At 39.1% G+C, this 26,932-nt stretch overlaps 1 protein-coding gene across 4 annotated transcripts in view; it reads right to left on the bottom strand.

The window, feature by feature from the left end:
- NGEF (neuronal guanine nucleotide exchange factor) overlaps window positions 1-26,932 on the bottom strand; it is a 65,041-nt gene that overhangs the window by 7,940 nt on the left and 30,169 nt on the right. For all 4 annotated transcript variants that reach the window (XM_072995777.2, XM_072995779.2, XM_078389362.1 and 1 more), the window contains 8 exons: window positions 22,051-22,278; window positions 20,720-20,862; window positions 16,943-17,217; window positions 7,879-8,039; window positions 5,102-5,254; window positions 4,052-4,181; window positions 3,516-3,590; window positions 979-1,068 (listed from right to left, as the gene is read on the bottom strand). In XM_072995777.2, the coding sequence (XP_072851878.2) occupies window positions 979-1,068; window positions 3,516-3,590; window positions 4,052-4,181; window positions 5,102-5,254; window positions 7,879-8,039; window positions 16,943-17,217; window positions 20,720-20,862; window positions 22,051-22,278 (1,255 nt within the window). The remainder of the gene's footprint in view (window positions 1-978; window positions 1,069-3,515; window positions 3,591-4,051; window positions 4,182-5,101; window positions 5,255-7,878; window positions 8,040-16,942; window positions 17,218-20,719; window positions 20,863-22,050; window positions 22,279-26,932) is intronic.

The following is a 26,932-nucleotide window of genomic DNA, read 5'->3' on the forward strand; positions in this document are numbered from 1 at the left end:
AGAGCTTTGCTATTGTTCACTTGATCTGCATCCAAATGCTAACTACCTGTGCAAGCATCTATTCTCAGTATGTTGCCGCACACAATTTCTACACATGCAGCTTTTGCCTCAATAGCTTTCCCTCTGTAATGGTTGCAATCTCCCTGTCTCCTCTTTTTTCTGCCTCAGCCCTATCCTGTTCCTCTCCCTGTCTCCCGTTTTTCTGAAGGCCACACTCAACAATTCAGTTACAACGAACAATCTGATGTACACTAGAAGAAAAAAAAGGAACAAAATTTAAGCAGTTAAGCCCCTATCCCCAACCCATTTTGAGGGACAAAATGTACAGGAATTCCTTAAAAGCAATTTAAGAGAAATATGTGTTTAAACATTGAGGGGATGGTCCGGGGTTCCCAGGGGTGCTGGGCAGACTTCAAAGCATGGTGAAATTACCCCCATGTGTCCTAGGAACAGACATTGCTGCAGGCAAGTTCCCTGAAGGTATTAGGAGTCAGCGTTAAGAGAGCAGGGCTATGGAAGACACTTTAGAATGCCCAGAAAGGATCATTTGTTGTTCCCACAAACTGTGATTCATTGTATCACCAGAAATTATAAACAATCTAAAGATATTGTGCAACTATTCCACCTTTAACTCCTTTGCAAAATGAGGAAAGAGAAAAAAGGAAAAAATCAGTGGAAAAACCTAAAAGAGTTACAATAACATTTGTATGGCCTCCTTGTAAAATTCCATGCTTGAAGCAGGGTGTTTGCATATTAAAAGCATCATCTGGGAACACTTTCAGACACTGGAAAAATACACTCTGGCAGATGTACAACATCTGCGCCCTTAGAAGCTCCCAAGTAGCATAGTTAATGAACACTGGAGTAAAGGCTAAATTAGATGTAATTATGGTCAAAGTGGTACTAAATTTAATTCAGGATGTCACATAGTGGCAGATGTCTATTCCTTTTCAGGATTTGCCAGTTGGCAACTTATACCTTGATCTTAAATTCCAGCTTCTTCTGGATGCTGATCATCTGCTCTGTACGGCTCATCTTCCTAACACCTTCATTACAAGCCTTTACCACCTAAAAGAGAAGGTGAAATGAGAATATTTTAGAAACAAAATTCTTTGGCTCAGGTTCTGATTTGAAGCAAATATCCCATCATGACATAAATCAAGCCTTTATGCCCTGCTGTAGAAGAAAGAACTTTGGGGGGGGGGGTAAACTATCAGGAGGAATGCAGATGCTGGGGTGGGGTGGAAGAGTTTATGCTGGCAATCCTTCTTTGTCCAGTCCTGCTTCATGTCCAAATTGTATACAGTACCATGAAAAATGACACAGTTAGCACTTTGGGGAAGGCTCCCCAGAGTTTAATAACTTGTTGAAGAAGCTGTGCATGTTGTCCATAGTTTCCGTTTGACTTAAAGATATATTTAAGACCACTTTAAATACCAAGAAAAAAGTGTTATAAAAGTGTTTTTCAGGGATTGGGAATGAGTGGCTGCACCCTCATTGACCTGGGGAGGGGCTTCCTAACTTTTCAGATAGGGGATGCAGAAACAGCAATGTAGCAACCCCAGACCTACTGGAGTATCCCACCCTGTAGTTATGCTGCCACCAACCATTCGCTCTCCCAAGTCACCCAGACCAGGAATGGATTTTAATAAACAAGAGAACAAGGTTTATTGAAAAAAACAAACAGGGTAAATAAAAGGATCAGGTAAATAGGATACTGGAACTTGGTATAGTCCCAATCATACACATACAACAGATTGGTTCCCACGGAACACTTTAAGGTAACGCACAGACCCTGAACCTATCCGTTCTGGCTACCTAGATAGAAACCTGAACCTATCAGGTATGTACTATCTGACGAACAGTTGTACTCAGTCTGACTCACAGACTCCAACTCCACTTCTCCACGTCAGCTCCCTTACGAAGGACTTCCCCCAAATATATACAGTACAGCTCCTCCCCCCGATGTCCCGCCTTCCACTCCCCATAGGATGGAACTTTCCCTCCAAACCCATGACAGACAGGTACCATCAGTGCTGTATGTGACAAGCAACATAAGGTATTCCTAACACACAGCGTAATGTGTCACATGTCACAGTTTAGCAGTGGTAACAACAACAAGTTTCCCAGGGTGGGATAACTAGGAATGAGTAAAGGAATGAATTACCTTTTAAAAAGTAATATTTCAACCTCTGTCCCTGCTAATGGACAAATACTTAATGTGGTCCACTGCATGAAGAGTAATGCAATTAAAAGATACAGCATGTGTTCTTAATCTCTGTGTGCTGCTACGCCAGTTATATTTTATAGTAGATTAGTGTACTGCATTGTAGAAAAAGCAGATGCTCCCACCCTTGTTTACCATCCAGCATGCATACCCTGTCTTAACTGCTTTGTATATCTCCATGTGAATGCAACATCTGATTAGAATCTACAGGAAAAAAATCATATTGCAAAAATGATTATCAAATTCTGCTCCCCCCCGACCGCAATTGTGCAGTTTTAATCTATGCATTTATACACAGAGAGACAACAGAGGGTGGCCTGTGCTACTGCACTGTGAGAACAGAGAGAGAAAGTATGTGAATCCTTCTCTTCATGTGATAAGCTGATTCAGCTTATTGTTAAAGGCATATTTAGCCATGTCCAAAAATATATAATTGGCCAAGGAGAGTACACACAGCAGCCTCCTAGAAGGGAAATCCACACAAAAGGACACTGCCTGGCCTACACAGTTTTGGGTCAAAATAATAACTCTGCACTCGTGGATGAAACCTGACCTACTAACAGTCAGCTTCTGGAGGCAGCTAATTAAATGATTGCTCTCTGTGGATTCTATCACCTTCAAGAGTCTAACAAAAGCTTTTGCGCTTTGAAGTCTGAAGGAACTTTTTCTTCAGGAACACTTTTGTCCAAAAGCCTTCATAACAGTCAAAAAGGAATATATTGTGAAATGTGTGAAACAATCAGCAGTGCCTGTTCCATAGTTTCCTATTAAAAGAATAAATTTACATTATTATTATCTGGGGTACCCTGTGTGGTGTAGTGGATAGAGTGGAGGACTAGGACTCTGGAGACAAGGGTATGAAGCCCCACCTAGCTACAGAAGTTCACTGGGGGTACAGAACTGGTAAAACCATTCCTTAAACATCCCATCTCTCTTGAAATCCCTATTAGGGTCGCTATACGTTGATTCTGACTTGACAGCACATAGTTAACTATTATCTGGGGTACTTAACGTGATGTTGTGGATAGAGTGGTGGATTAGGGCTCTGGAGACAAGGGTTTGAGTTCCTGCTTGTCCATGGAAATTCAGTGCAGGGTGGAACTGGTAAAACCACTCCTTCAATATCTCATTTATCCTGAAAGCCCAATTAGGGTTACTATACATCAGTTCCAACTTGATGGCACATAGCTAATCTGAAATGCTTTCCTGAAATTTACTCGTTAAAGTAAAAGTAAATGTTCCAGAAAAGTATATGAAAATCACAAACATTCTGAAAGCCCAAACTTACCGTTTCCAGTTCTTTGTGAGCTTCAAGTGCAGTGATTTCACGTTCAGACTTTTCCTCCACTTTCTTCAGGATATTCTAAACAAAAGACAGATATAGTGTTATTAACACCTACTACTACACCTACTTCATGTTGGATAAAGTTTTTCAGCAATCCCAAACCTTTCAAATGGCTAGAATTTAAATAGGACTAATTACCCATCACCTTTTAAAAACTGGCTCGAACTTCAGTTCACACTGATAGCTATTAAAAACAAGAGTGCTTTAATCCACTTTACTGTCTGTCTTCATGAAATGGTAAGCTGATAGCACTGTCAAACAGGTTATATTTGAGTGCATAGGGAAGAACAAGAGAGGGTCAGCATTACGTTTTCTTTGCTTACATTACAAGCTGTCTAGTGGCCTAATTTTTCCACAGAAACATTCCTCCTCAAGGGCTTTTCTTCCCTGCAGAAGGCCTTCCATTTCAAATAAATCAAACTGGGACATGGAAAGGCAGCATTCAAGAAAGGTTTGTCAGAAGAGTAATGCTGTCGTACCTGCACCAGTAGTTTCAGCCTAGTGATCCTTTGGAAAGGCAAAATCAGGAATGAGGAGAAAGGCAGACCTTTGCATTTTGGATCCAGTTCCAACTGTGAGATCACCTCCCGGAAAGCTGGCTTGTCCTGCCTGACAACAGACAGATGGAGAGTGGTGTTGGTTATTTCCTTATGTTTATAACTGGTGTGAATAACTGACACACTTGCTCATATGTGGGGTTTTTATTCCAAGGTACTACTTCCTTCAAAACTGGTATTTGGCTCTCTTCTCTCTTTGAGAATCATGGGGAAAACATATTAGTGAATTTTGGTTCAAAGTTTGGTCTATTTATAGTGTCAGAGAATAAAAAAAATAGTCTTTTATTGTGCAAGCCGAGTAATGGTTTCACATGTGTAGCACATACGGACTTAGTAGCATATGCTGTGTGTGTGGGTGGGTGTGAATGGGGTGTGTGTCCAAGTAGATGAGTCAGAGGCATAATTACACATCTTTACACAGTTGGATTACTGTGGTAAGGTGAAAATCATATAGTCATACGAACAAGACCTTCCATGAAGTGATTTAACCAAGCCAGACCTGGCTGGAAATGAAAGTATGAAAAACTCATCAGGCATAGAGGAGGGGAGCAGTTCAGAGTCCTGGAGAGCTTCCGGTACTACTAGAGGTCTGATATTGCTTGTCTGAATCAGTGTTAAGGAGAAGCAGTGCACCAGCTCTGATTCTGTGGCAAAGAAATGCATGTAATTGGATTCCTCATAGTAAAAACAATGGCACAAATATGAGGAAATGTCCCATTTGTAACTAGTGTAAAACATGTGAAAACTTCTGAATAAAAATATTAACAAATTATGTGAAGCAACAAATTGTTTTCATGTACCAGTATGAGAATTCAACCCACAGTACAATCAGGCTGTAGCTGCATATCTCATATATTAATTGGCATGAATAAAAAATATCACTCACCTACAGGCAATTATTAGAAGAGACATGGGCAACTCTAGATAATTTCATGACATGCCTGAATGGTTTTACAAAGTAATCACACTTACAGGAGTTGCTTATAAGCTCTTTCCTGGTAGGTCTGGTTGGAGACATAAGTTACATACACCGAGAAATGATTAATAGTATGTTGATAGACAATGTCGCAGACATCTGAGATTACAATGTTCTCTTCCACCCGCTTCTCAAGATCCAAGAGGAAGCTAAACAAGAAACCCAAAATAATTGATATAAGAACCCAAAACAAACATAGACAACAAACACAAATCATTAAAAAGGGGACTGATTTAGTTTCAGTTTTTCACTTTCTTTTGGTGGGGAGGAAGGGGTGTAAAATACAGGTTCTAAAACACATCCATTTTTGTATGGTTGCTGAAGGTAATCTAACTCTTTTTTCTTTGCTTTATACTATCTGAACCATAAGAAGAATTTTGTTCAAAAAGCATTAACAGTTTCAGAAAGCTCAGGAAATATGTACCACAGAGAATCTAATCCAATAAATGACTATTGATTTGGAGATAAAGATCTTCTGGTTGACTATATTCTTAGAGTGTACATTAGTTGTTAAATTGTACATCAGTAAGAAAAATTTGACCTTGAACGCAGTTCCCCAAGTGAAGCATGCTACCCTCTGGAGTACTGGGATAAGGACAAGAGCCTGCAGAAAAGAAAACAGCAGTTCTGCTTTTCAGAGATGGTCAGTTTTCAGTCCATCAGTCTTTTTGTTTTTTATGATCCCTCCCCATGAAGAAGGATACATCTGACTTCTCCTTCTAATGTACATAGGTGGCTAAAATGTCTGGTTTTCAGAAAAAGATAGCTTTTTAGGATCCTGTCATATTTAAAGTTAATAAAGGGATATGCATGCAGATAAATGCATGTAAATGACTGTGGTGACCATATACTAACTTCAAACGAAAATCTGATGGATCTAGGCAATAAAAGCAAAAATGAATGAATGAATAACTTTAAAATCAAACTTCTAAAGAATCTATGACTTGTTCCTGTCCAAGCGTATTTTGAATCAATATTGATCTAACATTTAGGATAATAGCAAATCTGTACTGATTTAGACCAAAAGCTATTTAGCCTAGTATCCTATGCCCACAAAAAGCCAACAAGCAAGTTGTGAGTACCATACCATCCTTCTACCTATGTTCCTCAGCAAATGGTATTTATAGCAATGTAGGTTGGTTGTCACTCCTGTGGTAATGAACATGATGGTTTACCTGTGCACTGTACAAAGGAATATCTCCTTTTACCTGTTATGGATCTCCCATCACCAATATACAGTGAAAACAGATTACTGTAATTATGCCACCTTTAAAAAGGAACATTTTTGTTACAAAACTTGCTCCACAATAATGATGATAGAAATCTGAAAATACCCATGGGGCCACTTGTGCTATGCGAAGAATGACCAGTTCTATCACTGCACTCCCTCTTTCCTCTTTTATATCTCCATTCATTCACTGCAGCACAAAATTATTGCACAGCTAGATAGTATTATTTTCCGAAACCAGTGGACAGGAGGTAATACATCACAGTTGAGGTCTGGGCCTGTCCTTTTTAATATCCTATTGGGGATCTATGGATGAGTGTTCCCCTTCTGGACTGTCTCTACATTATGGCCAACTGAAATGAGCACAGTCAAAACTGGTCAAAATATCAAAGTGCCTACTGGAGCTGAATCTGTACTGAATCCAAACCATTCCCATCCTAGGGGCACTGGAAATTGCTAACTAGCCTTGCCCTTGCTTCAGTTCACACCAACACTATATGGCTTCATTCCTGGGTTAGAGAAGTTTTGTATCTGGAATAACTTGCCTCTTCCCTTGTCCTACACTTCTCTGCCCCTTGTTTTGTTCTCCTGATGGTAGATTTTAGACAGCAGAACACTTCTGCCTTCCAATTAGCCTCATGGCATATCTTTGATATCTTCAAGATTAGCTAGCAAAAGACGGTTGTCATAGCAGAAATGTGTTTCTTAAGCTTAACCTAACCCTCCCCCAAACAGTTGACACACTTCTCAATTAGGATTGAACTGCAAGCCTACAGGAACAAGTAGAAAAGAGGGATGTGGTTACATGATTTGTATGGTTAGGCAATGGCCAGCCAAGATCCCAGCATACTAAGCTACCACCTATGTAATTCCACAGATTTCCATCTAGTACAACCATATTGTCACAACTGGATATAAACCTTATTTCTACTTGATTTGCAAGCACTTTTGTATGCCATTGTTACTGATACAAAATAATTTATGTTGATCCCTATAAATGGGATTTAGCAATCTTGCTTTTTTTGGTGCTGTAACTGCAGGCACAAGTCTTACATCCCTCTATAATGGGGTGGGCAACTTGGTTGCAAGGACTACCCAGGAGCTGCACAAATAGTGAAAAAAATGCAAGAAAGAAAGAAAATGTTTACAAAACCACTCCCAGTTTTGCAGAATGGAAATTTGAGGATTTAAAATGGGTATTTTTGGGTGGAGGGATCCTGTGACCTTTTTTGAAATATGAAATGCCACACCTGAAGGAAGACTTCCAGGAGCTGCTGTGCTCCTTTTATTCCAGGGATAAGACCACAGAAGGGCTAGGAGCCACAAAAATAGCATTGAAGCGTTACATGCCCAGGACCCCATTGTGCACACCACTGCTCCATGATACTAAAGGATAAACATTAATCAAAAATGATGATCTAAAGAAGTGAAAAACAAGCACAACTATTTTGAGGGACAGCAAAAAAAGAAAAGAAATAAAAGAAAATGTAAATAATTCCTGATCTCAGCTACATTGTCATTCGTAATAGTTATTAAGAGATTTACCGCTCACTAACTGTCATTACATCCATAACATTGGAGAAGAGGATGTGAGCCTCTGAAGGATGCAAGATCTTTTTCAATCGCTCATTTTCCATGAAATGATATATCAGCAAATTCAGGCTCTTGTAGTATGAAGCTTCTGAAGTGACCAGTTCAAACATGGCCTGCAGGAAAATTCCAAAACTGTATGTGAATTATTTGCACAAGTAAAGAATCAAGTCACTCAGGCTCCATTTTCATGACAGTGTGAATATTCACAAAATTGCATTGACGACTAAGTTCAACAAGCATGGTCTGAAATAATGAAAAGGACAATACATGCAACCACTAACACAACCATAGAATAACTGAAAAAAAAATAGAGTTTTCTTGAATAATTAATGTAAAGTGAATGCAAAATGCTGATTTTAGAGACTGTTATTCAGAGTATCTTTATTTGCAACTGATTCAGATGCCCCACTGATCTCTGTAGGTCCTGAGCTGGTGCTGATAGTCTCATGCAGAACTGGTAATAATCAATGCACATTATTGCAACAACAACAACAACAAACATTGAACTGCAGAGCTGAAAGGGACCCGATGGATCATCAAGTTCTCAAGGAGGCTCTGCAGCTATAGACCTAAGCCAGTCTGTTAAGTGTTAAACAGCAACAATCTCAAAACACAATTCCTTGAGTGTTAAATCTTGCAAACATCCTCTGAATGCTATAGTTGTGGAATGTGACTTCCATTGCTTTGCAATTATCATAGCACTTTAAATAGACAATGCTGCTGTCTAAATTGCTGTGAATTATAGCACAGATAATGATAATTGCTGTTGGAAAGGAAACTAGAGTGAGAGCAATGTTCTAGAAGTGAAAGAAAAGTCTCTATGGGGAATGTAGCACAAGAAGCAGAGAGGATAAACATTCAGGCTTGAATGTTATTGCCAGTTTTTAATTACCAAGGATCCGCATAAAGTAGATTATTCCTTAACCGCCCAGTGTAGAAATACTAACATCTCTAAAGATCAGACAGAACAAGGCAACTACCTGGACCTGTTTAAAATTTTAAAATGGTTTTTTAATTTACATTGTGATTGAAATCATGATTTAAATCAATTTATTTTTAAAATCATTGATTTTTATCTACCCTGATGTGGATCTTTATGGGAAGCAGAGCATATTCCTTTTGTCAGAGCAAGTGGGTGACTGATCTCTCAGCAGAAATCAGTGGAACACAGTTGACAGGCTGGGCCACAATATGAAGCTCCACATTTCTTTAAAGCACTGGTTCTTAACCTTGGGTTACTCAGGGGTTTTGGACTGCAACTCCCAGAAGCCTTCACCACCAGCTGTCCTGACTGGGGTTTCTGGGAGTTGCAGTTCAAAAGTATCCGAGTAACAAAGGTTAAGAACCACTGCTTTAAAGCACCCTCTTCATGCCAGGTGATCTTCACAGGAGGCTGCTCTCTGAGTATTCTTATACACTGTATGGCAACTAGGGAAACAGTCTTCTCTAGAGAGGTGCCCTGATTTTACCAGTATTAGAGGTACTACTAGAGCTTGGACGTTTTAACCCTTTTGGATTACAACTCCTGGAATCCCCAGTCAGCAAGAATTTATGGCTATAATGGCTACGGAATTCTGGGAATTGTAGTTTAAAAATTGTAACATTTCCAAGCTCTTGGCTACCACCAGCACTCATTTTAGTCTTGCAATCATCTCAAAATCTTTAAGATTTTCACAGGCAAGCAGTGATATGATTATGCTGGTATTTTCCATTGTTTTAGCTGCTCCTCAACTACTGTACTTGAAATTGAGGGTTTTGTTCACTGTTCTATTCCATTTTTTAAATAAATTCTTTGGTTCATATTCATTGTCTCTGCAAAAATGAAGAGCAGTTCAGAAATGATAAATGTGCCTTTAGAATATACCCAAATATGGATATTGTCTGTTTGCACTGAATTATTTTCTTCAGGATACCCATCCTAACATATACTTACATCCACATTCCACTGCAGCTAATTGCAGCATGTAATGGTACACTATCAGAGTTGAACTACCATGGACCACCAGTACAGCATGGTAGGATGTAGAAATATTGGATTAGTTTCCCTGGCAAGAAGGATGCATTCCTCTTTCCTAACCAATAATAGAAGAGATGAATGCAAAACTTGGTTAACCCTCAGTGATACTCCTGTACAGCTAAATATTAATAACTACATGGTGCAGCTCAGTGGCTGCAATAAAAATGCTCTGAAAGAAGACAGAAATACTAACAAAGAACTGTGGTCAACCTTTTTTCAGAGGGCTTTTCAAAAGACATTAGAAATGTTTCTTTATCAAATGTTTCAAAAATAAAACAAAGAAAAATAAAACAATACCTCATAAAACGCTACAAACAACATTTTAAGAATGTTTTCCACTATAATGTATCTATCTCTCATTGTTTTATCTTCCTAAAATATCAACAGTTTCTGGTTAAATGTTACTCAGGATTCTGGAATAACTGTGCTTGTCCAGAAAAGCAAAAGTATTCCAACTCCAACTGCAACATCTAAGACCCAGTTCTAATGTATCATCTTCTGCAGTAGAGTACTGTATCTCTGAACAAAAATGCTAAATTATTAAATAAAACGATGGCTTTCCAGAAGCAGCCAGTCTTGCCTTCAGACATGCTTAATGCTAAGAAAATGTCAGTATCTGCCCAGTATTATTCTAGTCAGAAACTATTTTTATGGTGTGCAGTAATAAAAACTCATGAATGTGTGTAATTGCTCGGTAGTTCTTTCAAGTTTCCTCAGATACAGTCACATTCTCAGTCATTTCCTTCATGTCAGTAGTGTCACCTCTGGCTTGTTCTTCTATTTTCCACATCATTAAATTATCTTCTATATAGCTCTGAAATGCCCTTGGTGATTCATGTTTTTCTGTGCTTGATGCTCAGCAGATGTCTAGGTAATTAAAACTACCTATCAGGGACATTGTGGGTTTTTTTTTAAAAGACATTATGTCACTACTCTCCTCTTGGCTATTATAACCTCAGACAATCGAAAATAATCCTGTCCATCATAATGTGTAGTTATTATAATTTTAGATTATTTGAATTTCAAACTGTTTATTGGAAACATAAAGCTAGAGCTCATTCCTTTCCACTGTCTTACTTAACCTATTCAAGCATAATTCGAAAACAAATATACGACCATCCAAAATTAGTTTTAAAAATATAATTCATGCAAACCTTTGCTTTTGTCTTTTAAAAACATGTATTGCTATTCGTTCAACCTTATTCTGAACCTGTTCACGGTTTCTACCAATTTGGAGATGGACAGATGCATAGCTTTTTCAACATAACAGTTTTCTGAGCAGTTACTTGTTCTGTCACTTGAAGACACAACACCCAAGCCATTAGTTTTAACTTTGTTTGCCTCTTCCAGTGTTGCTACAGGGTGGTACATGGATCTTTGTCAGACAGGCTGATTCCATTTCCTTTTATAGTTGTTAATGTTGAAATGCAAACAAATGCACCTGCCCTATTTGCCATCATGGACAACATTGCCCTTTTCACCTTACTTTAGGGCTCCAGAGGAGAGCACAAAGCTCCCTCTACAGGATTCTAATCATTACTGCAGCAGACTTAGAGTAAATGCTCACTGTGTTTCCAATTTAATCCTGAACAATGTGAGCAGATATTGGAACTTCGCTATAAATTTCAGTCCTCTCTTCTCCTCCTTCTTGAAACTGTACTCTTGGACACTTAACTTTGTCACAAGTGCATATTTTAAAAGCTGCCCTTAAAAATAACATTCATTCTCTATGGAAAGTTCTCACACATCCTCTAGATCAGGGGTCCTCAACCTTGTGCCTCCAGATGTTCGTGGACTACAGTTCCCAGAAGCCTTCACGACCACCTCTGCTGGCCAGGATTTCTGGGAGTTCAAGTCCAAGAACATCTGGAGGCCCAAGGTTGGGGACCACTGCTCTAGATCAGCCATTCTCAGCTTTTTTTACCACAACCATAAAAACAATATGAAAGAAATAAAGGTGGAATCAGGATTGTATGTTGCAAAATTAACCTTATAAGGTGTTGTGTGAAAAATTGTTGCCTCCCCCTTCAAATGTGCCAGGGTGCTCCAGGCTCCCTATGTCCCTCGTTGAAAATGGCTGCTCTAGAGCAATCCTTAAACACTGTGCATTGTGAGTCCCCATTCTAGTTTGTCTATTTTCTGTGACATGATATTTATGTTATAGATACCTGAACGGTCCCATGGACATAAAAAGTTATTTCTTGACTGAGAAATTATTATAGCTGATAAAATTCATAACGCACATGGTATAATACACCATGTACAACAAGATGATAATCCAGAAAATAGCACACATGTGTTGATTTCTACTCTTCATTTTAAATATCTTTGAATTTTTTCTATTTCATAATATCAAATTGTAACATAATAGCAAAAAACAAGCCTTTTGTATAATTAGAGTAACCCGAATCCTACTACAGTAGTTAGTTACAACAGCATAAATTCAGAGATGTACACTGCAGCAATGAATTAACAAATTGCCGCATGCATCTCTTGTCACATGCCAGTTGTGTGACATGGCGCACAACAAGGAATACAAATAACAACTAGTGACAATCAGTGCAATGTACACAATCACACTTATGGCACCATAACTAACAAGCAGGATTTTAGCCATTACATCTTAATTTAATTTATTTATCTAACGTAAATGAATTCAGCTTTCTTTCTTTTTGTGTTCACCATACATTAATTCTGAATTGCCATATTTTCTTAAAACATAATTTGAAAACAAAATTTCTATTTTAGCACAAGTGCAAACTATAGAAAGCAGAGGCACAAGACTGTTAAATTAAGTCATATTTCACTTCAATTTGTCCTAGATATAATCTGCAAGCAAAGAGAAAAATATTCATTGTACTTAATTCCTTAATATCTGGCTTTCAAAGCTTCCATATTTTAAACTTAAAACAGCTGTAGACCAAGCAATTATTTGTAATTCTAGGAAATACTAGGAAATTACACTAATAGCAGTTGCACAAAATTAAAATAACCTTCCCTGAGAGCCAGTGTTGGAATTGGTGGCCTCTTATTACCCCTTCACCCTTTATCTATATTTAGATTATAAACTCAGCCCAACCATTAGGTCCTTATGGCAGATACAGAGTTGATTTGCAGCCTATAGCTGAAATTCTAAACTATACACACTCTCCTGAGAGCAATTTCCATTGAACTCAGTAAGAGTGTGTTCTGAACAGATATGCACAGAATTGCACTATCAGACAGACATCATCCATAGGGACAGTTGGAATGCACTGATTTTGTGTCATTTGAAAGCATGGGCATTAGCAAGAACTTCTCTAAGTGAACAGAAGCAGACTACATCACATAACACATGTAAATAGATAGATTACGGTAGTACTATGATATCTCATAGCTGACCACAGCACTGTCACTGGGGATCGGGGAGAGAAGTTTCCCTTCAAGTTATTTTTGCAGTCAAAGTCCCCCACCCACAAAAGCTCACTCAGTCCCCTCCTGTGTGTGGGAAAGCAACCTGTAATTCCCTTCTCTGAGTGCTGCCACAATCATGATGATGTGTCATCATGTCAATTATGATTTATTGGCGACCCTTTTTAGAGTTCTATGAGAATACTCAGAAATGGTTAACCATTCCCTTCTGAGGGTGTCCCAGGACTGTGCAGCTTGCCCAAGGCCACACAGGCTGTCTCTGCTCACAGGAAACACAATGGGGAATCAAATCCCCAACCTCTCGCTCCACAATCAGACAACAAACTCCCTGAGCTATCCAGCCAGCTCAGTCCCTTATCCCTTAACACACAGAGAGACAGAATAATTGTACTGACTTATAAAGTGGAAGTGTCTTACACTTTCCTACTCCCCCAGGTAAAATGTGCATAACAGCACCTGAGTACTTGGGATGGGTGGCATAACCAGTGTCATTTCAGCCATAACCCTTCATCTGTCAATATGGATATAATAATAATACGAGAGTATATCAACATTGGCAATAACAAAGCAATTGTTTCTATTCCTTTTGTGAAGTAACTAGATGGGGCACATGAAATAAGATCTGAGATAGAATTATGATGAACTCCTGTCTTTCTGAGTTTATGTAGACAACATCTGTCTGATGACAGCAACAGTCAAATCCTGGATTTCTAAAGTGCTCTGTGGGACACCAATGCCATGGGACAGTTATGATTTCATTCACTGGTTAGAAGTACTAAATGGATGGGGCATGTTGATAACACTGCAAATGGTAGAACAATATTTGACATTTTGACTTCTACCTCAGCTTCTATAAGGGCTAAATACATGTGGGTTTGATTTTGTTTTAGTGAAAGCTTGGAATCCAGGGGCTCCTCCTCTGTCCTTGTTGACCCCCACATGTAGAAATATGAAGTGAGGAGAGGGGCAAACTAGTTGGCATTCTTAGAATATTTCAGAGTTTCCCTTGAAGTCCCACTCTGTCACTCTATCCACCAAATCACATGGAGTCCCCAGCTTGTACATACCTAATTAAAATATGGGAAATCTTAATGATTGTAAAACAAATACTCCTTGTTTTATACTAATCACTATTAACCACAGTGTGGGGTTCAGTTAAAATGCTATATGGTGATTAATCTTAGCCAGATGCTTCTAATTGCTGCAGAAGATCTCTGCTACATGACCAAGACAAACCAGGGTGAGTAAAAAGCAAGGCATAATGTTTGCATGTTAAAATGTAGCTTAGACTTCACTGTTATATCCAATTGCATCATATGCATTCTTTACACCACAATGGCCCCTTCACTAAGGCACGAAGATGTCTGGGTGGGGCTTCTTTACCCACCCAACCGGAGGAAACAAATGCAGGAAGTTTTGTCACATCGGACGAGCAGGCAGGGCAGAAGAGAGCCTTTAAAAGTCTGGCTCTTGCCTGTTGCATCATTCCCCCTGCGTTCCCCAGTGACCCACTCGCCCATGCAGTAATAAGATCGAGATTAGCTGGTTGCTTTGGGGCCAGATGGGATTTTTGACCTGCACTGAATTGGCGGAAAGGTGCAGGCAGATGAGTTTTCTCCCATTTCATTCTTACTGCCAGGGGTGTGTTAGGGCTTATAGGTTAGGTAACCACGCTAAACAGTCACGACTGTCGGTAGTGCAAAAAGGATGGCTTCAGGTGAGTTATGGGGGGGCACCCAGGGGGTGCCAGGCACCCTTCCCCTCAGAATAACATTAATAGAGGTATAGAGGAGGGGAGGGGAAGCAGGGGATCTTAAGGGACACTTGGCACTTAGGGTCTCAAGGCTTGGGTGGTGGGCAGCCTCAGGGTACTCTTGGCACGGGGACCGAAAGCATGCTATACAGTAGAATGGAACACTTTCAGAACAGGAACTCCCTGGGTAGAGGTCTAGAGCAGAATGGTGAGGACAGCTTCGATTCCAGACCTGTTTGCACTATGGTAGGGCCCCTTGTGAAAGGGGAAGCTTGAGTTTGAAGCGTTAATAAAGTTGTGACCCTAGTTTAAACTTATTGTGCTGTGCCTCGTCTCATTATTGCGGGCAAAACAAAACACACCAATAGCCTATATTCTTTGCCCAGATAATCCAAAGTGCACCAATTTTCTTACTACTTTTAGCAACTTTAGGGGCTAGAAATGTACTTTAAAGCTATCATGAAAACAGAAATTTTCATGGTATTGAACTTTAAATGCAAAACTAATTCATGATTTGTTCCAATCAATCATTTTTTGCAAAAATGCATCATTTTGCTCCTGTGTTTGATTCTGTGTAAGAACATAAAAAGGCTATGCCATGGGAAATAGCGATCTATCTTGAGTAGGACAAGAAATCGTCTGGGATGCATACCTTATACAGCTCTTAAATATCCATTTATAGTGACAGGTGACAAAAACTTTAAGCAGTATTCCAAAAGCACTCACTTTTTAGTAGACTGTTTCAAAGACATTCAAACAGGTTCCCTTCATATTTTTTCCTCTCCCTCAGGAAGGCATTCTCCTGACAACTTTATTTTTAAATTGCTGTGACTCTCTTTTGTGCATGCTCTATTTTTATTCTTTACTTGCTGAGACACCATCACGTATGCTCTGTATTTTATGTTTCTACTGTTTTTCAATTACATTGTAAGCCAAAATGGGATGGGATAGGAATCATTGGATTAATAAGTAAAATAAAGGAATTTGAAAATCCACAATGCTTTCCACTAATATGCTGGGAATAAATCTGATGTCACTAATATGTTGACTTATCAGAGGTTTTTCTGCAAAAATAGTGTGATAATCTGATCATGACTTCCAATCTTTAAGGAATCATTAAGGAATGAAGCATTTTTTTATTGAAAAGTTGCACATTTTAGTTAAAAGTTCAACAGTTCATCATCTGAATTTATGAAGGACTCTGGGATGACCACCGTCCATTCCCATTGATTCGTTATTGCTCAGTTTGTAATTTTACAAATGTGCCATTTCTGTTTGGCATGATGACCTTCAGGCACACTAACAGAAAGCAAAGTATCTTCCACTATGAGAGCCACAGCATGAAAAAGTTACTTTTTATGCTACAGTACATGTTGGTTGGAGGTTCTTGGGGCTGTAGCCCTAGACAACTTTTTCAAACTCTGCTAAGAATTGACACAATTCATACATATTCTCTGTGATTTTGTCTTGTCTGAGTTCTCACAACTTTCTTGCTTCTGATGTACTTAATTCTTGCCTCCCCTCCCCCATATTTGCATCTGTAATAAATTTAGCCCTGTCTTCCTCTGATGTTACTATATTAGTTCAACTACGACACGATTCTCTTTTAATCGCTAGAGACTGAGATTACAGGCCAAACTGAATGATATAGAATGGCCCGTGACTTTTTAGGGGGAAAAAAGGATTTAGTTGGACTCCTTACAACTATCTCTTTACAAATGGCAGTAGACATTTAAAAAAAAAAACTGTCATTTTATATTACAGGAATCAACCTACACACAATTTCATTAGAATGCCAAGAGTGGAAAACCCATCTTCCCTGAAGTTGCTATTACCTCTTGAAGTCTGATCTCATCTGGCTGGAGAATATTCAGAACACCACTGCTTCTGACTTCTGGAAGATCTTGCCATAAATTGAACCTGGAAGTAGAATTCCTAAGCAAATTAATCTGGGGAACAGCCTTGCTCTCCGTGGCATCTGCGGTTTCACTTTCTGATGGTGTCTCTTCAGTAGTTGAACCCTCTTCAATATCTGTTTGTGAATCTTGCAGCCTTCTAGTTTCAATCTCTTGACGTGTAGATTTATCTCTATATTCTTGATACAGGAGACCTACAAAGCAGCAAAGTACATGGAACATTACTGCAAACAACAACATTTTTGTATGAGAAATGCACTAATTAAAATGCACTAATAATAGACTTTGTACATCTGGGCTTCAGCTTAGAAAATAAGGAGCTGGAATCTAAGACAATTTTAGAGTGGTGAAACTCCCGTGTAAGGTGATGGCTCGAAGATTACAGTTTTGATCTATATTGTAAAAAGCAAACAAAGACAACTGCAGAACATAATTATTTGGGAAAATGAAACAGAAGCCAGAAATGATACAGTAACTACTTCTCTATTCAATTTGGAAGGGAATTCCTTTTCCAAGCTCAAAAATCATAATAAATCAGATTGCACAGGAGCAAACACCAAACACTCAGTCCTTCTAGAAAGGAAGAAATTATTTATCCCAAAGAAACTTTTCTTTCAAATTCTACATAAAGTTTTCTCTTTTACTGTCCTTGATGCTGGAAGGAACTGAAAAAGGGGCAAGATCATGCATTTAATTATAGTGTAACTTCCTGTCTTATTCTCAAGGCAACATTGCAAAAACATTACATCTTTAATAACCTTTGGGAAAACATTGTACAGTAGAAGCATTGAACAACGTATTCATTAAAACCTTACTGTGCTGCCACAGGCCAGAGCACCCTTTTCCACTCCTTCCTTTTAATTAAAGGATTCTCTTTCCCATAAATTATTATATTGGCCAGTTTGATGTAATATCTGAATGGGGCAGATATGGATGGAACTATGGGGCAATACACTTAGAACGTTTTTAGAAGTGCTCCATCAGATTGTGAAACATGCCTCTTTGCATTACCCTACAATTTTTCTTACCTACTTATCTTGTATTTTATTTGCATTGTTCTATGAATGATCATTGCAGCATAAACACAGGTTTAGTTTGCAAGTCAGATTGCTGGAAGATTTATGTAGGAAGGTCCATTGTGGGGAGGAAAACATGTAAATCACAGGAAATGCATGATTCTTTTTAGTATCCAGATTTACCTCATAGCTCTAATTCAGCTCTCTCAAAACCAGAAATTTCTTCAAAACCATGATCTGAAACCATGTTAGTACTGTACTGAACTATAGTTTGCTTCTTATTACAGAACTTCACTATATTATCATCATAATAGAGGCATTTATCATCAGGTTGTTGCAGCATGATTTAATCTAAAGACTTCATAAACATATTGACCAGGAAACTAATAAAACTGCAGAATTCATAGTGATATATGAGGTTATCCATAATTTTTTCTTCAAGAAACAAACTGTAATAATGTAAGAACATTCTTGCAAATGTTTATCAGATCCTGCAGAAATATCAGTAACATCTCATGAAAATATTGTTAAAGACCACTGAATGCAATTCAATTCAATAGTGTACTATTTTAAACTATTCTCTGGACAACCATAATTACATCCCAGGAACACCACAAAAATTCAGCACAAAAAAAAGAAAAAGGAAAAAAACGATTTTAATTCTTTATGAAAGAAACAAAAGTGAAATTTTGCATTCTGTATTACTAAAGACTTGTGATAATTCTGGAGCCAGGAGTATAAATCTTATTATAAATTAACAAAGACAACAGTTATGAGTTTTAAGAGTATCGGTTGCGAGCCATTCCACCTCAACTTTACAAGTTAAATTCAATTCAAATTATTTAGCCTTCAGTGTTAGTAAACATAATGCCAATAATGAGCATTAAAATGTATTTATTCCAATAAAGCTTTACATTTCATCTGAAGTTATAAAGCTGAAACTTATTAACTGCTTACCTCTGTGCCAAGCACTTAAAAATATATTATAAACAACCATATTTAATTCATCATCTTAAACATACATACAATTTGTAATGAGAAAGAGCCAAAGGGTATGTTTTCTACCATATTGTGAATATATTCAATATTCACTACTTTCTGGAACAGTATTCAAATTGAGATTAAAATAGCAATAGGAGGAACTGTACTTTGGAAACCATGCATTTTCCTGTTAGCTTCCCACACTTGACTAAAAAGGAAAGATTGCTCTTAAATATGTTGTGCTGTTTTAGGGGCAATAATACTTGCATAAGTCTATCTGAACTACTTTGTGAAGTATTTTCAGTGACTGTTGAAATTTCTGTTAATAACTGAGTCCAAGCTCATCATTAAACAGGACAAAGAAAGGGAAAAGGGAACCTTTCTGTTGTTATAGATGGAATCAGATATATATCACTGAATGTGGCAAAGCCTTTTTGTGTGAAATCTAAATCTTTGTTAGCCTAGTGCACTTTCAAGGTCTATAGTCTTAATAAGTAATTAACTAAATAAGTAATTCTGTGGCAATGCTGAAGAAGCAAAGAATGATGAACAAGTACAGGGATGATTATATCCTAAAGATAATCTAGAATATTTTTTTGCCTCTTCATAGATAAAGCCCTTTGTTCAAATAATCCAGATATTACCAGTTTTTCACATGGCCCTTGGAGAAGAAAGCAAACATTTATCTCTTGTTCAACAACTTATCTGACATTAACACTAACAAACACATTACAGATGTGGAGAAATTGAAGGCATCTGAACATTACAGAACTGCAACAGATAATGATGGGGAAGAGAGTATGGGATTTACCATCTGGACTGGAGACTGATAAAAGACTATCAAAGAAGGACAGTTCAATTCTTTATGTGCCTCCTGAAATGGCAATAATGTTTGAAGAACTGAGATTTTACAAGGAATCAGTAGCCCTAATTATAGCATCTACTTTAACTGGAGCCTTTAATATTTTAGAAATAATGCTCTTGGACAATTGTGCTAAAATGGCCCTTTTGTTCAAAAAGGAAAAAAAATTCTAATAATTCAGCTCTTAAACATCAGGCTTTTCTGTTTGTCTCCTTAGTTTTTCAGTTCACATTTCCTCCTGGTGTGTATTATTTTTTGTAATGATATATATTCATTATCTTCAGCCATAGAGGAAAAATGTATTTAGATTGTTTTACCCAGTTCTGTAAAAAACAGTAGATGTGCAAGTAGACAAATTATTTGGTCCAGTAGGATTGATAGACAAATCCTATGCATGCATGCATACATGCAAATGCCACTGAGAAAAGAGTTCACTACTAATCACACATTATACACAAACATATGCAGCTGAACTCACAATATATATATATTATTATTATTTAAGAAAAGCCACAGGAGTAGGGGAGGTTTTGGAAGAAAAAAAGGGGGTGGGGATAACCTTTTTTTCTGCAGGCTTTTCCCTGCTTCAAGCCAGCCCTCCCAAACTTGCTTTCTGCGCACCTGCAAATGGCAATGCTTCAAATGAATGACTTAAAAGTAGATAAATATTTGAAGGGGGAGTTGGTTCCACTTGGAAGCAAAAGTATTAAGTATCATTACAGCTGCTGTACTTTCAAACTGCTTTTTTCCCAACAAAATATGGCATCATGAGGCATCTGACATCTTGCACGCTAGAATGTAACTTGTAGTTCTCAAGAGCCTAAATGTTTCCCTTACCTATTTGCTCAATGAAGTTTTTCCAGGAGTCAGCAGTCATAGGGTGAATCATTTGCAAGGCTTCTGGGAAAGCAGTAGGGCAGCTGGGGTCCACAGGACTCTCATCAGGAATTGAAGCTGGTCCAGCCATAGGCATAGAATCACTTTGAGAGAGAGAGAGAAAAGCAGGAGTATGAATATTTTTATTCTCCATCATTCCCTCTAGATAAGATCACTGCTGGCTAACAACAGTGGTTATATGAGCTGCAAGTGTTTAAAAGTAAAGGTAGGTAAATGAGGGTAGATTTACCCACTTTTACTTTTAATCATTTGCAATCCATATAACCCCTCTTTCAGGCACCCCTCACTTCCTTTCTGTGGGGCTCTGGATGCTGAACACCCTGTGCTCCTGGTGAAGAGATCAGTAAATCCAGTGAGGTGTGGAACATGAATGGAAACGTGTGGGAAGAATGATGGCATTTTAGCATCGCTCCTGGGAGACATGAGAAACAGGTGTGGGGGCATGAAGGAATCAGGCTGTGGGGAATAATAATAATAATAATAATAATAATAATAATAATAATAATAATAATAATAATAATAATAATAATAATAATAATAATAATCCTTGTGGGTAATAACAACAACAACAACAATAACAACAACAAATTATTATTATTATTATTATTATTATTATTATTATTATTATTATTATTATTATTATTATTATTATTATTATTATTATTATTATTATTATTATTATTATTATTATTATTATATGGGGGAGGGAATACAAAACCTCCCTGGAGTCTGTGGGGGAATGAAGGCTACTGATGTGATGCTGGTGAAAATCCCACAATAACCACAGATAAAAGCAACGCACCGGGTGGGCGTCCCAGGGGCGGAGGTGGCGGGTGATGTGGGCAACGGCTGAGGAACCCTAGCGAAGCTGTTCTCACCGGGTCGGTGGGTGGGAAAGAAAAAGGAGGTGGAGGGCAATCCGTGAGGAGACGTGCAAAGTCCGTCCGTCCCTTCCCGGAGCAAGAGGGAGCCCCCGCCTGCTCTGTCCCCATCCCGAGTCAGTGGAGGGAAAGCTCTGCACCCCAAACCAAGGAGAGCGGAAGCTCGCAAGCCGAAGTTCCCGCGCTCTAGTCTTCCCAACCGGGCGACAACAGCCTTTGGAGCGGACGCCTAGAGGAAGGGTCCGCTGTACGTCGGAAGAGGCGCCCCTGACTCTGCAGGATGAACCCCTTCGCCCCGCTGTCAGGAAGAAAAGGCAACCTCTGTGGGTGGGTAGGTGGGTGTCTCTCTCCCCCCCCCCCGACGCCCGCCCGCCGGCCCCAGTTCCTTACCTGTCAGACTGGCGGGTTCCTGCCACGCTTTCCGCCGCGCCTTCATGATCCAGGGCACAGGCGGCGCTGAGCGCGGCGGCCAGGAGCTCCATGCGAGGCGGCGGCGACCGTAGCCGGGGCTCCGAGAGGCGACTGCTGCTGCTGCTGCTGCGGAGCGATTCCGCAGCAGGCGCGGGGCCGGGGGAGTCCGGGCGGTTGCCACGGTAACCGGGGTAGGAAGGAAGCAGCCTGCGCGGGAGTGGGGGGAAAAAAGGGGAAAGCGGGGTGAGGGAAGAAAGAGAAAGCTCGCCGGCGTGTGAGGCGGAGGGAAACAGCCGCCGCCCCCTCAGCGCTTGTCCTTATTACTTCCACAGTTCCCAAGCACCCACTTCTTCGGTGAATTTTTAGAAACCTTCCCTCAACAGCCACCTTCCTCCAAGAGAGGCAATGCCTCAAGAAGGAGCCAATCCGGAAAGATCCTGAGGGACGTCCTGCTCACACAAATTCCTCAGACGTGCATCTGGAACACCAGGGGGGCCGTACGGAGACGTTCCTCCCACACCTGCTCAAAAACCTGAAAAAGCACGCTCATTATTACGCACTAAAAAGGGCCCCTTGTTCTGCAAAGCGAGCTCTAGAGAGAACGGGAATGGCAGTCTTCCAAAATAAGGTTTCTCCGTAAAGAGAAGCGTTTGGCGGTTATGCGCCCTCAGGTTGCTTCTGACTTATGGTGACCCTAAGAATTAATAATCTCCGAAAGTCTCTCTCATTAACAGCCTTGTTCTGGCACAGTAAAGGCGTGGATTGTATTGAGTCAGCTCATCTCATGCTGTGGTCTTCCTGTTTTTTTTTTTCCTGCCTTCAGCTTTTCCCAATATGATTGTCTTTTCCAGGGAGTCTTCTCGTAACCTCCCCAAAGCACAATAGCCAGAGTTTGGTCATTTTCAATTACAGTGAGTTTAGCTTGATTTGATCTACTACCTACTCATCTTTCTGGGAGTCCATTTTATTCCTAAAGCCTCCCTCAATGCCATTTTCAAAGGAACTGATTTCCTCTTTTGCTGACAACTTTCTTCACTGAACATCTTTCACATCCATACATAGTAACTGGGAACACCATAGTATGGGTGATCTTTTCCTTGATTTCCAGAGACCCATCCTTACTATTATGAATCTTTTGTACTTCCTTCATAACTGCCTTCCCAAGTCTCAAAACATCTTTTGACCTCTTGATTGTTGTCTCCATTTGGATTAATGACTGAAGCAAAGAATAGAAAATCTTTAACAATTTAATTTTTTTTTCACCATTAGCATTATAGCTATGCAACTCTTCTGTACTGATTTTTTCTCTTCTCTATACTCAGCTATAATCCTCCTTTTACACGGTCTTCTTTTAACCTTCCTCAACAGTCATTTCAAGTAATTGCTGCTTTCTGTCATAACATGGTATCATGTGTATATCTTAAACTACCAGAAAATCACAACAGAAGGAGGGAAGTTTTCCCGAGGTTTTTTGAAAACAGCTGAAGGGCTTTTCAAATTTATCTGTTCATAAACTAGGCTGTGCCAGCCCTACAATTAGGCAGAGTGAGGCAGTTACCTCAGGTTGCAGATTTTTGGTTGCATGAAAAGGCACTTTAATGCTTAGTTATTTACTTTATTATGATTGTATTTTTACTTTGGGAGTCATCTTCCTTGATCAGAAAAATATCCCAAAGCTGCTAGTTTAGTGGTTTTTTTCCTTAATGTGAAAATTTTCTCATAACTTATCTGAAAATGTACTTGATCAGTCAGGCCCCTGGTCCCTTTTGTTCAGCCTTGTTCATGTTGACTGGCAGGTCTCAATTACAACAGTTGACATATTCATGTTATGTCCAGCAATGTGTTCTCTTGCAAACTCTTCCATTTATTTCTATTTTACTTCATACTACATATTAACTTTTATAGAATAAAAAATTAAAACAGAATATACTTGTCTTCCATTCATATAGGGACAACCAAATTTAAATTAACAAAAGCCACACCAGTTCTGAGGACTTTTGAACACATCAGCAATCTCATTCCTCAGTTTTCTGACACAATTCCTACCCCATCCCTAACTTTACCCTTACTTCCTATGCAGAACACATGCTCCACATGTACAAGATAATGATAGGTGCTAGAACATGAAACACCCAAATTGTTCTAAAACTCAATTCCAGTAACAAGGAGGTTAAGGTGACCTGCCTATCACACATTCAGCAAATACAGGATGTGGAGTGCGTAATCATATGGTTTAGCTTTATTATCACAGCTGATTGGTGCTGTGGCTATACCCCTGCCACTGTGTGTGGCATAAATGCTTCCTCGTTTCTCATGTGTTGAGATGACCTAGAAAAGGGCTTTTCATGTGTACTCATGTATATGTTTAAGAGAGTTCTTCTATATGGGGACTCTGGTTGGCTCATATCCCCCTTTATGTGGAGCTCAGTATGTATGGAGAGCCCCTTTCTCACACACGGACGAGATAGTTTCTGCAGTGGGTTGCAGTTTGTGTTGCTGCAGAGCAGGTGAGCAGCACTGGGTGGACTAGTCTGAATGTCCAGATATTTATTTCCTGTTTACATTTGTATCTCACTTTTTTTGCTGTGAGTTCAGCAAAGACTCTCCTTTTCTCCATATTATTTGTGCAACAACCGTGTGAAGCAAGTCCGACTGATAATGAGTGACAGGCCCAAGAACACGTCATAACCAAATATAAATTTGAACCCAGGTTGCCCGAGTCTTAGTCCAGCAATTTAACTATTACACCACATGGCCATCATCTGCATTCTTTTAAGGGGAGATTATATGAATTCACCTAATACCTATATTGCTCAGTTATATTTCTCAGTGATGAGGGCTGACATAGTTTTATGTACCAAATAGGAAGAAAAAAAGTTTCCTCTCCCCTTTATCTGTTCACATTATATTTGAGGATTTCAAAGATTAAAGAATCTGGCACAGTTTGCCTAGAGACTAGTTCTTATCCTAATTAGAATAAATATGGAGATTTATGAAATATAGGAAATAGTATTACAGAATGACCTACATCTGTATCCTGGAGTTTAGAGAAGTCTTAATCATTTTTCATCCTTTGTTTTTATATTATCAAGTATGTATGGCTGTAGAGCAGTGGTCCCCAACCTTGGGCCTCCAGATGTTCTTGGACTACAGCTCCCACAAGCCCTCACCATCACCTCTGCTGGCCAGGATTTCTGGGAGTTGAAGTCCAAGAACATCTGGAGGCCCAAGGTTGGGGACCACTGCTGTAGAGAGTTTGCACTTTACTTAGTATAAAGTAAGATCAATTTGCATGAACAGTACTATGTTGTATGCATTTGTCTCATGCTATATGTGCTTTTGAAAGACAGGGTGGTTACTGTGAGAAGACAAGTTTGCTGCCAGAAGGATTTCACTGCCTGTGACAGGATTTGAGCCAGCAAGGCAGCTTTGTCATCATTGTGTTGTGCAATATACGGGTTTGCTTGGGGCTGATTCTAGATTTTGTGTCTCACTAAGGGAGTCAGAAAGTTTCAACTCTTTCATTTACAGAAATAATTGATTTCACAAAGAGCAACAGGAGGACAAGTTCCTTTAGAGCATTCCCAACTGTAACTGGCTGAAGACAGCTGATAATATATTTTCTGATGCAGAACTGGAGATTCGCCACCCCTGCATATGATAAATAGAGATGCGTACTGTATCTGGGAAAGGTTTGATATGTGAACATATGGGTAAATTGAACTATACACTTACATTTGTTAGAGTACTTTATGGGGAAAATAATGTCTGTATACTCAGATTTGTGGATGGCTGTAGTTAGAGAAACAAGGTATGAAGAAGAGCCTAAGGACTCTGAATAGACTCCAGACAGGTAAAGGAAGGCTTAGGTGGTAGCAGGAGTACAGATTTAAATCTGTTTTAATTTAGGGGTGGGAGTTAGGAAGGAAAATGTTTTATAAACTTTCTCATTAGTATTTATTTCTTATTTACTCTGCCTTTCTCCTCAAGAAATTCAACAATTTAAGTTGTTATGGCTAGGCTACATCTTGAGTTGTACATTAATAAATCTGTCTTTCACTTGTACTCTCCTCTCCCTCTCCCCGACCCCAGACTTCACCTACATAGACAAATATTTCTGAATGGTCCTAATACAAGTATTACCTGACTCTGAATTTTGATTTTTTGTTCTTGTGGACTAACCTGGTTTACCTTGACTTATGTCTAAAGTTCTTGTTGTATTCACACAATATAGAATTTCCTGCCCTGGTACTCTCTTGGGGCTGTACAGGCCACCAAAAGTGCCACCCAAGGGAAAAAGCAATAGGTAGAAGTCCACTTTCATCTTTGAAAAATAGGAAAGGTATTTGAAAAGAGAACAATCACTCCTAAAAGCTACCAAGAGTGTCAACTTACATTTTTGTCCCTCCCCCCAAAAAACACAACAAAAATAGAGGGCCAGGAACAGCTGAGGGGTCAAAATACCTGTCCTGGCATCCCTTCAAATGTAAAGAATTATATGAAAGACCATGGAAAGTGTTTATACTGTCATCTGAGTTAACGTTTTGAGAAGTACTGTATTGTCTTTTCAGGAACACTAAGTAACAAGAAAAGAAAAAAAAATGCATACTCAGGTTAAACAACACACTGCATTTAAATTTATACTAATACAGTACTATAATTAGTTGTTTTGACTTCTATACCACCCCATAGTGCTAGAACACTCTCTAATATATATGTGTGTGTGTGATTTAAAGTCATTTCTGATCTATGGCAATCCTCCCAGGATTTTCTAGGTATAAAGTCCTCAGAAGTGGTTTCCAAGTCCTTCTTTCTAGTTGTGCCCTGGCACTACACAACTGGCTCAAGGTTTCACTGGTCG

The sequence above is a fragment of the Pogona vitticeps genome, chromosome 3 (assembly GCF_051106095.1).
Source record: "Pogona vitticeps strain Pit_001003342236 chromosome 3, PviZW2.1, whole genome shotgun sequence".
NCBI classification, from domain to species: domain Eukaryota; kingdom Metazoa; phylum Chordata; class Lepidosauria; order Squamata; family Agamidae; genus Pogona; species Pogona vitticeps.